We start from the raw sequence: 13,227 nt of genomic DNA on the forward strand, positions 1-13,227 counted from the left end.
CTCTGATGCCCAATAGGCATTGCAATTCCACTCCATTTCCTTCTATCCTTTATAAATCCATCTCACCCCGAACTGATCCATCCTCATCCGATTTTTCTTTAGCCGTCTCATTACATCCCACCCAGTCTTGTTTCAGTTCAGTTAATTGTCATGTGTACTGTGGTTATAATGAACAGCTTTTGCTGCATGCTAACCAGTCAGCAGAAAGACTATACATGATTATAATCGAAGGTAGACAAAAGTGCTGGTGAAACTCAGCGGGTAGAGCAGCCTCTATGGAGCAAAGGAAATTCGGGCGAAACCCTGCCTATTTCCTTCGCTCCACCCGCTGAGTTTCTCCAGCACTTTTGTCTACCTTCAATTTTCCAGCATCTGCAGTTCCTTCTTAAACATGATTATAATCGAGCTGTCCAGTGTGTTCACTAACGCCAAGCTTTATTAGACACCATTGTCCAGAAAGTTGAACTCGTGTGAATTGGATTTCCAATCACCTTTAAAATCTCCACCCAGTTTAACTCCTAGAAATGTTTATGCAAACCACTCATCCATAACCTCCCATATTATTGTCATATGCTCTTTTACTAACTATACTTTTTGTTCATATTTCTTGGAGATGTTTCCTTGTGTAAGGACTTTGACATCGTCCCGTTTACATAGATTACCTGACCTTGATGTTAACCTCTTGCTGAGTTACTCCATTATTGTGTGTCGATCTTTGGTGCAGCTACATATGTGGGAATGCTCCAAGAATAAGGGGTAGGCCATTTAGAAAGGAGATGAGGAAAAACGCTTTCACCTGGAGAGTTGTGAATCTGAGGAATTCTCTGCCTCAGAAGGCAGTGGAGGCCAATTCCCTGGATGCTTTTGAGAGTTAAATAGAGCTCTTAAAGATAGCGGAGTCATGGGATATGGGGAGAAGACAGGAACAGGGTTCTGAATGTGGATGATCGAAGGGCCGAAGGCCTACTTCAGCACCGACCGTCTATTATAAGCAAGCCACGATGGGGCCTGTAAAGGTACTGCCATGTTTGAAGTACATCTGTTACAGACACGTTCATGGAATCATCAAAATGTGAAGAATAAAGTCAGTTAGCGAGCAGCCTCATCACCGAGCGTTATCAAATTTCTGGCTCCATATGATTACCACACTCCTCAGTCATGCACTGTTTCTGGACAGGACAATGATTCATTACTGACACACATTTTAGGAGTTGGTTTAACCATTTTATTCAGACATCGATCCTGTTGGACTAAATCAAAGAGTTCTTACACAATTGGACTGGACAAAATAATCGGTTTGAATACTCGGGGACGACAGAGGCCACCTGTCTTTGCAATAATTTACTCTTCCCCAACATGTCTTCCAGATCTCTGCAGGAATTTACATGGCAAACAGGATGAGGAAGGCAACCATCAGACAGAAGAGCCCCATGGCTTCAGACAGGGCAAATCCCAGGATGGCGTAGGAGAAAAGCTGCTGTTTCAGAGAAGGGTTCCTGTTGAAGAGACAAAACAATGATTGAGTAAAGTAAATCCATATTCACTGATGAAGTGTCATTGGCATAAAACTTTAACTGGTTATCCAAGTCTGAAGAAGGGTCCCGACCCAAAACATAGTCTGTCCATTTGCTCCCCTAATGTAGCCTGAACCGCTTCTTCAAGATTCCAACATCTGTAGCTCCTCGTCTCCACGATTACATTTTGGAGACACTGCCCAAATTGTTGATTTTGTTCGTTCCCTTGGCTACCTGCTCAGCAAATTTCATTGCCACCCACGGTTGAGCTCCCATTAATCTTAGCACCCCATATATGGCGCCTTCTCCCACACACAGCAACCCTGCTTACTACCCATTGTCCTGTAACCTTCTTATCATGTTGACCTAAACTACAATGGAACTTGCAGTGCAAAAAAGCAACCCAGCATTCTGCTCTGCACAACCGGTGGAATCAAAAAAAAAAAAAAAGTTCTAATGGATGATTTTACCATAGGCCGCAGCACACATAAACAGACCTGGATAATGGTGAAATTCAAGCCGGTTCCTTCTCCCTAGAGTATTAATCCTCCTTTAGATCGAAGCAACGTGGGACAGATTCAAAGTTTTACAGAACATGATTGGTAGTGTTTCCGGCTGAGTTAAAAGACACCCGACCCAAAATATCACCTATCTTTGTTCTCCAGAGACGCTGCTTGACCCGCGGAGTTACTCCAGCACTGTCTTTTGTTTTGTGTAAATCAGCATCTGAAGTTCCATGAGTCCACAGTTCCTTGGTTCAACACGTGATAGCTAAACTAACACTCCACAACTTGGCTCAAGGAGGCTCACCTGGCATAGCCGATGATCAAGCTGCCAAACACAGTTCCAATACCAGCACCGGAGCCAGCCACCCCCACGGTGGCAGCTCCAGCACCGATAAACTTAGCAGCAGTGTCGATGTCCCGGGAGGTGACACTGGTCTGGAGGTCCCGCCTTACCATCTGCATCAGTGCGCTCCCTGGTCCAGGGAGGAGCTGTGCCTATAGAGGAGGCAGACAGGGTTAAAATGCACCGCCTAAAAACACAAACCATTCCTTGCAATTTGCCAAATTCTACTATTTGATACAAATCATAGCCGTGTGGCCTAGGGGCTTCCCTGGTCAAAATGGGAGATAATGGGGAAGTGAGATCTCAGGCACACAAGCATAACATAACATACGCTCCAAACAAAACTACATTTAAGGCAAAGTATAAATTTAAAGTGTAAGTGCGTGATCACTTGTCATAGTACTCTGTTAGGAACAGTGGACATGAGGTTTTGGTTTATGTACAGGGACCATTAAAATGACACGGGCAGGTACAAACATCAATGGGATGTTAGACAACAACCAAAGGGCCAGAACATCAATGGGAAGATGTGGGTGCTACCGCTTCACCACACTGGAGAATTGCTTCAGAAGGAAAGCAGAGTAACAAACCGCAATGGCAGAGTGAGGTTCAGCACTCTGGCTTTTATATGGGGCAATTTGATTAAAAATAATAGGACTTTGACAGAAAAATAGGAACTGTTTAGGGGGATATGGACAGACAGATAAATGGTATCAGCTTACATCACCACAGAAAGGTTGAGTCGAAAGACACGTTTCTTTGCTGTGTTACTCTATGACAGCAGGACACACATACAGCAGGCAGAAGCTACAATGAAAAGGAGATCCAGAAGCACCTGCCACAAACAGCTTGGCAGGCCGCTCAATGTTAAATCTGAGTACAACCTGAATCTGCGAGCCAGGGGGCACGCAGTCAAGACAGGATAAGCATATGAAGCTCAATCAGGATGTTGTACAGGTGAACAGAAGCTTCTGCTGCCACGAGGCTGCTCAAGGGCAAAGCGTGAAACTTTATCCTAATGCATTCAGATAGAGCTAAATGAATTGGGGGGGGGGGGGGGGGGGGGGGGGGGGAAGGAATGGACACCTTCTCCATTGATGTGTATGCTTTACTATTCAAACTGAGCATCTCCCTCCCATATTCTCACCCAAACATCTACCAATTCTTGGTCCCAGCCAAAATCCACTGGAAGGAACTCCAGATTTTCACTCCACGGAATTTGCGCTTCACTACACAGAAGCAGCAACTCTGTTGACCCAGTCAACCGCCCACCTTAATGGCCTGGTGAAGAACTCTGCTGCAGGCACCACTGGATAGATTGGAACCCAGCACCGAAGGTCGTTTGTATTTAATTTAGCAAAGGCAACCAATGGTACTGGCCCTGGGCTCCAATGGGGAGGGTAAAAGCAGAAAAATCGCCAATCTATCCCTGAGAAATACCATTGGCTGTTTTATGCCACGTTCTATACAAATAGGCATTACTACTGCCGTTTTAACAGCAGCAATTAATTGAACAGATCAATCTGCTACAGGCACAAAGGAGATGCGTAAAGTGGCAAATTGCTTTTCCTGTACCCAATCTTTTAATCATTTTATTTGTAGCAGCAATCCATTTTGGGGAAGGGAAATGTCCGTCGTGCTTTTGACTTGCATTGCACTTGGCGAGTGTCACTGCCACCATGACAAGTGGCCAAGAGCAGTCTGACAATCGTGTCATTCAACAACCCCATTTCCTAAACTCCACGAGGTTTCAAAGAAATTTGCACCTGTTCATTTCGGAGCTCTGGTCTGCTTAGGACAGAGGCCGACATAGGCCTGAGGAATGTCCTTGAAGTGCTGCGAACCTGCAAACAAAAAAAGGTGCTTCAATAATAAAATAAAAAATCCTCGTCCTACTTCAAACCCAATCGCCATGCGCCATGCCCACTCCCCATTGTCCCAAAGACAATTCTGCCCAATGGCTAATGATTCAGACACCTCACCCAACCATCTCCACTTTGAGCATGCATGTTACCTCTCTACCCAACCACCCACAACCCTCTCCAACTCTCCAAGGTAAGAGAATGGGGTTGATAAAAAAAGGACCAGCCCTGACCTAATAGCAAAGCAAATTCACCCGTCTTATGGTCAACGGCTCAAGGCATCCTATAAAGATCATGACCCACAGTTAAACCACCTCTTTTCTGCAACCCACAGTTAAACCACCTCTCTTCTGCAAAATGGTGCCAGATCAAGGCAACTCTTTGCATGCTCTTCCCAGAGTTGGATCTACTACCATCACTCAACTCTTCCAATTATCTTTTCTACAAAGTACCACCCCTTTGCTTATTTTATTGTACTCAAATTTGAATTGATGGGAGTCCATGTATGATGTGCCTGAACTGTTTAGATAGCCTGCAAGACAAAGCTTTTCACTGCCTCAGTACAGGTGACACTAAAAGCCTGAACCCACATTTCTTCAACATATACCATTACACTTGAACATCACACATCCTTTCCAAGCATCAGTACATTTCATTAGAAATCTACCAGAAACTGACCATCAAGGTTTGCCATTTTCTGAGCAGCACAAGGTCAGATACGAGACACTAGCAAGGTAGGGCACAATATGGAGAAATTGCTGATATTGGAGATTGCAGATAACATTTCTTGTTCCAGAGAGAAGCTAATTAAGGTACACTTCATCTTTCAAGTCAAGTCATCTTTACACCGAGCATAAAGACAATGACAAGGTGACCCACAATTATGCCAGAGGAATGTATAGCAAATCAAGGAGATTAATTCCATCGTACAAAATGAAACAAAATGTCATAGTAAAGAGCAGGGAACCACACAGAGTTTTCATCAAACACTTACCACAGCAGGACAGGAGACAAACTTAGCACAAGCGTACATCATGGTTAAACCTACAGGAAAGAAGAAAGGTTACACACAATGTCTAAGATAGACAAACGTGCTGGAGAAGATGCTGCTGCACCCGCTGAGTTTCTCCAACACTTTTGTCTACCTTCGATTTTCCAGCATCTGCAGTTCCTTATTAAACACACAATGTCTATCTGACTCGCCCCTAATGGCCTGTACTATAACCGGCACTTTAATGCGCGGAGATAAAGGAATAATGCGATTAAGGGGGTGAGGTGGGTGGGGGATGCCGAGTGAATGGGGACACGCAGGGCTGCGGCCAACACCGAGCCCCGGGGTCGGTCCAGGGGACCCTCGCCGCCGGCTGGAGGTCAGCCCGAGGTCGGGGCCGGAGGATCCTCCGCTCGGCCGCACGGGGAAGGGGTGACCGGGGGCCCAGGAGGTGGCGCTGACCGCCCGAGGTCAATGGCCGCAGTGGAAGCCTCGGGGCGCGGTGAAATCGGCCTGAGGCGCTGGGCCCCGACCACCGGGATCGCCGAACCCTCCCTCCACGCCGCGCCCGTCCGCCCACGAGCCGCAGGTCCCGGCCGCCAAAGCAGGCGAGGCCCGAGGCCTATGGTGAGGCCCACAGGCCCAACCCTCCGAAGCCCGGGGCGATTCCCACCGCACCGCGGGGTGACGGGGGGACGGAGGCCCGGGAGCGGGGGCGAGGGATGTTACCGGCGGCGGTGGTGTAGCGACGCGCGTCTGTCCGTCCGTCTCTCAGCCCCGCTCCCCCAATGGCGCCGCCGCTCACTCACCTTCTCCTTTAAGTCACCTCGAAGCTCCTCTGTGCCGATTGGCTGCCCGCGCCGGATATCCCGCCCCACCCACGCACGTCCGCTCGCCGATGATTGGCCGGCTGCGCTGAGCGGCGGCGCGGGCGGCCAATGGCCGGGCAGTCGGCGGCGGCGGTGGAAGTGGAGGCAGCGCTACCTGGCGGCGGGAGGACCGAGGGGCAGCGCTCCCTGGCGGCGGGAGGACCGCGCGGCAGCGCTCACTGGCGGCGGGAGGACCGCGGGGCAGCGCTCCCTGGCGGCGGGAGGACCGCGGGGCAGCAGCCAGCGCCCCGTCCCTGCGCGCCAAACCGCCGTCCGCTGCATTCTCAACCTCAAGGTGACTTTGCATCAGGGACACGTTCATTGAGGGGAATAAGTAATTGTCACCACATCTTCACACCATGAATCGAATTAACAATCACCTCATAGATTAATACAGTGCGGAAACAGGCCCTTCGGCCCAATATGCCCACACCGGCCAACAATGTCCCATCTGCATCAGTCCCACTTGCCTGCGCCTGGTCCATATCCCTCCAAACCCCACATTTTTCATTTTTTTATTTGTATCATTTTCCTTCCACTTCACAATTATGCACCACTTTGTGTTGGTCTATCACACCAAACCCCAATAAAATACATTTACGTTTGTGGTTGTAACGTGACAAAATGTGGAAAAGTTCAAGGGGTATGAAAACTTTTGCAAGCCACTGTATTTACAATATACATCAATGATTTGGATGAAAGGATTCAAAGTAACATTAGCAACTTTGCAGATGACACAAAGCTGGGTGGCAGTGTGAACTGTGAGGAGGATGCTGTGAGAATGCAAGGTGACGTGGATAGGTTGGGGGAGTGGGCTGATGCATGGCAGATGAAGTTTAATGCGGATAAATGTGAGGTTTTCCACTTTGGTAGCAAAAAAAGGAAGGCAGATTACTATCTAAATGACGTCAAGTTGGGAAAAGGGGAAGTACAACGGGACCTTGTACATCAGTCTATGAAAGTAAACATGCAGGTACAGCAGGCAGTGAGGAAAGCGAATGGCATGTTGGCCTTTATAACAAGAGGAATTGAATATAGGAGCAAAGAGGTCGTTCTGCAGTTGTACAGAGCCCTAGTGAGACCACACCTGGAGTATTGTGTGCAGTTTTGGTCCCCTAATTTGAGGAAGGACATTCTTGGTATTGAGGGAGTGCAGCGTAGGTTTACATGGTTAATTCCCGGGATGGCGGGACTGTCATATGCTGAGAGAATGGAACAGCTGGGCTTGTACACTCCGGAGTTTAGAAGGATGTGAGGGGATCTCATTGAAATATATAAGATTGTTAATGGTTTGGACACGCTAGAGGCAGGAAACATGTTCCCGATGTTGGGGGAGTCCAGAACCAGTGGCCACAGTTTAAGAATAAGGAGTAAGCCATTTAGAACGGAGACGAGGAAACACTTTTTCTCACAGAGAGTGGTGAGTCTGTGGAATTCTCTGTCTCAGAGGGCAGTGGAGGCAGGTTCTCTGGATGCTTTCAAGAGACAGCTAGATAGGGCTCTTAAAAATAGCAGAGTCAGGGGATATGGGGAGAAGACAGGAACGGGGTACTGATTTGGGATGATCAGCCATGATCACATTGAATGGCGGTGCTGGCTCGAAGGGCAGAATGGTCTACTCCTGCACCTATTGTCTATTGTCCATGTTCATGTCATAGGAGCAGAGGTAGACCCTTCGAGTCTACTCTGCCATTCAATCATGGCTGATCTATCTTTGTTTCTCAACCCCATTCTCCTGCCTTCTCCCCATAACCCTTGACGTCCTTACCAATCAAGCATCTGTCAATCTCTGCTTTAAAAATATCCAATGACTTGGCCGTTTGTGGCAATATATAGGATGTGGGCTTAAATTCTAAGATATTTTAAAGGAGCAACAAAGGTTTGTGTGGTACAAAATTGTATCAATCATCATCACTATCCACTTCCCGAACCTGGAGCCTCACAAGTTCAAGTTCAAGTGAGTTTATTGTCATGTGTCCCTGTATAGGACAATGAAATTCTTGCTTTGCTTAAGCACACAGAAAATAGTAGGCATTTACTACAAAACAGATAAATCTGTCCATATACCATGATATAAATATATACACACATGAATAAATAAACTGGTAAAGTGCAAATAACAGAAAGTGGTTATTAATAATCAGTTTTGTCTGAGCCAGGTTTAATAGCCTGATGGCTGTGGGGAAGTAGCTATTCCACTGCCTGCTGTACCTGGGGGAGGGGAAAGCTTACAAAGCCGTCCCCCTCCCCCACCTTGGTCAGTCTGATCACCTCTCATTGTTCCTGCTCCCTAAGTACTCCCCACTCATCAGACGGGTTAAACCCACTGTGAGGACAGTTAAAGTCTGGTCAGAGGAGGCGGACTCCACACTTCAGCAGTGTTTTGGAAACACTGACTGGAAGGCGTTTGCAGCCCAGGCCACCCTTGACTCCCACACGGACATTGATTCCTACACATCCTCTGTTCTGGACTTTATAAACTCCACCATCAATAGTGTCACCTCCCTCAAACGGGTGACCATATTCCCGAATCAGAAGCCATGGATGAACAGCGAGGTCAGGCTACTGCTGAAAGCACGGGACACCGCTTTCAGGTCAGGCGATGCTCGAGCCTACAATTCATCCAGGGCTAACCTGAAGAGGGGCATCAAGAAGGTCAAGCACTGCCATAAGTTCAGGATTGAGGAGCACTTCAACAACAACTCCGACCCCCGACGCATGTGGCAAGGCATCCAGGCCATCACGGACTATAGACCCACCAACACCACCCCCACATCCAGCGACGCCTCCTTCCTTGAGGAGCTTAACCACTTCTATGGCCGCTTCGACAGGGACAATCTAGAGACAGCCATCAAGGCTGTGCTCCCTGCTGATCGCCAACCCCTCACACTCACCCCCTACGACGTGTACGTGGCACTGAGTAGGACTAATGCACGTAAGGCTGCTGGCCCTGACGGCATCCCCGGGCGCGTCCTCAGGGCCTGCGCTGCGCAGCTGACAGACGTCTGGACTGACATCTTCAACCTGTCACTTGCCCAAGCAGTTGTCCCCACGTGCCTTAAAACCACCTCCATCGTGCCGGTGCCAAAACACTCCACTGCGGCAAGCCTCAACGACTTCCGCCCAGTTGCACTTACTCCCATCATCACGAAGTGCTTCGAGAGGCTGGTCCTGGCACACCTCAAAGGCTGCCTACCCCCCACATTGGATCCCTATCAGTTTGCCTACCGCAAGAACAGGAGTACGGAGGATGCCATCTCAATGGCACTTCACTCCGCCCTCTCCCACCTCGACAACAGAGACACTTACGTAAGAATGTTGTTCATCGATTACAGCTCAGCATTCAACACCATTATACCCTCTAAACTGATCACCAAACTCGGTAACCTGGGCATCGACCCCTCCCTCTGCAACTGGATACTGGACTTTCTAACCAACAGACCCCAGTCTGTTAGGTTAGACAAGCACACCTCTTCAACCCTCACCCTGAACACCAGCGTTCCACAGGGCTGTGTGCTGAGCCCCCTCCTCTACTCCCTCTTCACCTACGACTGCACACCTGTACATGGTACTAACACCATCATCAAGTATGCAGATGATACAACGGTGATTGGCCTCATCAGCAACAATGATGAGTCGGCCTATAGGGAGGAGGTCCAGCTCCTAGCAGCATGGTGCGCTGACAACAACCTGGCCCTTAACTCCAAGAAGACCAAGGAGCTCATTGTAGACTTCAGGAAGTCTAGGGGCCGCACGCACACCCCCATCCACATCAACGGGACGGAGGTGGAACGTGTTTCCAGCTTCAGGTTCCTGGGGGTCAACATCTCCGATTACCTCTCTTGGACCCACAATACCTCAACTCTGGTCAAGAAGGCTCACCAGCGTCTCTTCTTCCTGAGAAGACTGAAGAAGGTCCATCTGTCTCCTCAGATTCTGGTGAACTTCTACCGTTGCACCATCGAGAGCATCCTTACCAACTGTATCACAGTATGGGATGGCAACTGCTCTGTCTCCGACTGGAAAGCACTGCAGAGGGTGGTGAAAATTGCCCAACGCATCACTGGTTCCTCGCACCCCTCCATTGAGTCTGTCCAAAGCAAGCGTTGTCTGCGAAGGGCGCTCAACATCGCCAAGGACTGCTCTCACCCCAACCGTGGACTGTTTACCCTCCTACCATCCGGGAGGCGCTCCGTTGCCGGAGCAGCAGGTCTAGGAACAGCTTCTTCCCTGCGGCTGTCGAGAGATGCTGCCTGGCCTGTCAAGTTACTCCAGCATTTTGTGTGAATTCTCAGATGCACAGTTTGTTTGATGCATAGACTGTGATATATATTTATATATCCACATTACCTTCTTATGGCAATGAAGAGAGCCATTCAGACAGGCATGTCTATGCTTCTAAAGCAATCCCGTCAGTCCTATTCCCCCATTTATTTTTTCTGTAGCCTATTGGAATAGCATAGTGGCGCAGCGGTAGAGTTGCTGCCTCATGGCGCCAGAGACCCAGGTTCGATCATGACCTCGGGTGCTGTCTGTGCAGAATTTGCACGTTCCCCCTGTGACTGGGTAGTTTACCTCAGGGTGCTTCGGTTTCCTCCCGCATCCCATAGACGTGCGGGTTTGTGGGTTAATAGGCCTCTGTAAATTGCACCAAATGTGTGGGGATTGGATGAGAAAGTGGGATAACATACAACTAATGTAAATAGGTGATCACCCTTGGACGGAAACCTTCTACAGGCTGATTATGATAAAGGGGGTGAAAGCTGGGAAAGAGAGGTGGGGGCGGAACAATGCCTGGTAAATGGGAGGTGCCCAGAATGCAAACTTGGTCAGCATAGACAAGTTAGGGTGATGAGCCAGTTGGCATGCTGTACACTCTATGAATCTAGGACACCACAATGGACTGGGTCCACGCCAACCATTGATCATCCATTTACACTAGTTCTCTATTATCCCTCTTTTACATCCATTCCCTATATACCAGGGACAATTTACAGAGGCCAATTGACCTACAAACTCACATGTCTTTGGGATGCGGGAGGAAACTGGAACACCCAGTGGAAACACGAGGTTACGGGGAAAACATATCATTTTTTAGCTGAATGGATAGCACGTAAACGACAAGCTTTTCACAGTACATTGATGCACATGACAATAATAATAAACTAAACTAAACTAAAACATACAAACTCCACAAACACAGCACCCAAGGTCAGGATCAAGCCTGAGTCTCTGGCGCTGTGAGAGAGCAGCTATACAAGCTGCGCCATTGTGCCGTCCAAACTAGCGTGCTGAGCAGCAGCAGCAGGAAATATCTTCAGGAAGGAAGGGAGAAATGCCTGTTAATATTTCATGGTGGACAGGATCAAATAACCATGATAAATGTTTAGCACTGACATATCTTCCACTGTCCCAAAGATTAAGGGTCACAGGAAGAATTAAAAGCATCTCATAAACATCACAGGATATAAATAACAAACAATTTAAAAGGCTGAGGTCTTTCGCAATTTAGATGATGGGTAAATCCTGCATTTACAGGAATTAAATCATCCTACAAGATTATTGCTGTGTAATTATTCCTCTGTGATTTCTCTTTTGCTTTTTTATTTATATAAATTGAACTTCATGATTGAACCCAGGATAATTTTGAAGTTAGATCAGTTCTAAACTTTCACAATCAATTTAAGCTAAAGCTTGAGATTGAAGAAGGGTCCCGACCAGAAATGTCACCTACCCATGCTCTCCAGAGATGCTGCTTGACCCTCTGAGTTATTCCAGCCATTTGAGTCATTTTTTGCCAACCAGCATCTGCAATTCCCTGCATCCCTTATAGGTTGGGAGAGGTTGGGCAGGCTGGCACTTTATTCCATACAATATATATATTAATGATTTAGATGAGGGAATTGAATGCAATATCTCCAAGTTTGCGGATGACACTAAGCTGGGGGACAGTGTTAGCTGTGAGGAGGATGCTAGGAGGCTGCAAGGTGACTTGGATAGGCTGGGTGAGTGGGCAAATGCATGGCAGATGTAGTATAATGTGGATAAATGTGAGTTTATCCACTTTGGTGGCAAAAACAGGAATGCAGACTATTATATAAATGGTGGCCGATTAGGAAAAGGGGAGATGCAACAAGACCTGGGTGTCATGGTACACCAGTCATTGAAAGTAGGTATGCAGATGCAGCAGGCAGTGAAGAAAGCGAATGGTATATTCATAGCAAAAGGATTTGAGTATAGGAGCAGGGAGGTTCTACTGCAGTTGTACAGGGTCTTGGTGAGACCACACCTGGAGTATTGCGTACAGTTTTGGTCTCCAAATCTGAGGAAGGACATTATTGCCATAGAGGGAGTGCAGAGAAGGTTCACCAGACTAATTCCTGGGATGTCAGGATTTTCATATGAAGAAAGACTGGATAGACTCGGCTTGTACTCGCTAGAATTTAGGAGATTGAGGGGGGATCTTATAGAAACTTACAAAATTCTTAAGGGGTTGGACAGGCTAGATGCAAGAAGATTGTTCCCGATGTTGGGGAAGTCCAGGACAAGGGGTCACAGCTTAAGGATAGAGGGGAAATCCTTTAGGACCGCAATGAGAAAAACATTTTTCACACAGAGTGGTGAATCTCAGGAACTCTCTGCCACAGAAGGTAGTTGAGGCCAGTCCATTGGCTATATTTAAGAGAGAGTTAGATGTGGCCTTTGTGGCTAAAGGGATCAGGGGGTATGGAGAGAAGGCAGGTGCGAGATACTGAGTTGGATGATCAGCCATGATCATATTGAATGGCGGTGCAGGCTCGAAGGGCTGAATGGCCTACTCCTGCACCTATTTTCTATGTTTCTATGTTTCTATATAAGCATCCATCATAGGAGCAGAGTTAGGCCATTTGGCCCATCCTTGGAGCACAAGAGCCTGAGCAGTGATCTTCCAGACGTATAAAAAATCATGAGGAGAATAGATAGGATGAAAGCACAGAGTCTTTTACCCAGGGTGGGGCAATCAAGAACAAGAGGACATTGTTTTAAAGTGGGGAGATTTAAATAGGAACCTGAGGGGGCAACATTTTCACTCAGATTGGTGGATATATGGAACGATTTGCCAGAGGATAGACACAAAATGCTGGAGTAACTCAACGGGACAG

General features: G+C 47.7%; 1 protein-coding gene across 2 annotated transcripts; it reads right to left on the minus strand.

The window, feature by feature from the left end:
- Positions 1-1,202: 1,202 nt before the first annotated feature.
- Positions 1,203-6,064, minus strand: atp5mc1 (ATP synthase membrane subunit c locus 1). 2 transcript variants are annotated; one of them, XM_055656863.1, is made up of 5 exons: positions 6,026-6,064; positions 5,220-5,269; positions 4,130-4,207; positions 2,325-2,515; positions 1,203-1,496 (listed from the first exon to the last, which is right to left on the minus strand). In XM_055656863.1, the coding sequence occupies exons 2-5, from the start codon at positions 5,259-5,261 to the stop codon at positions 1,382-1,384; spliced, it is 426 nt and encodes a 141-aa protein (XP_055512838.1). In that variant the 5' UTR covers positions 5,262-5,269; positions 6,026-6,064; the 3' UTR covers positions 1,203-1,381. The 2 variants fall into 2 exon arrangements, with proteins under 2 accessions (XP_055512838.1, XP_055512839.1); XM_055656864.1 differs by lacking the exon at positions 6,026-6,064 and adding an exon at positions 5,946-5,969.
- Between the last annotated feature and the right edge of the window lie 7,163 nt (positions 6,065-13,227).

Source organism: Leucoraja erinacea, chromosome 27, assembly GCF_028641065.1.
Source record: "Leucoraja erinacea ecotype New England chromosome 27, Leri_hhj_1, whole genome shotgun sequence".
Classification (NCBI taxonomy): domain Eukaryota; kingdom Metazoa; phylum Chordata; class Chondrichthyes; order Rajiformes; family Rajidae; genus Leucoraja; species Leucoraja erinaceus.

Bases quoted from the DNA above. Each gene is read 5' to 3' on its own strand.
- atp5mc1 (XM_055656863.1), bottom strand. From the start codon at position 5,261: ATGATGTACGCTTGTGCTAAGTTTGTCTCCTGTCCTGCTGTG. The intron at 2,516-4,129 runs GTGCAAATTTCT...CCTCCTCTATAG, and splicing joins CAGAGCTCCGAAATGAACAG to GCACAGCTCCTCCCTGGACC. The intron at 1,497-2,324 runs GTGAGCCTCCTT...TCTCTTCAACAG, and splicing joins TTGATCATCGGCTATGCCAG to GAACCCTTCTCTGAAACAGC.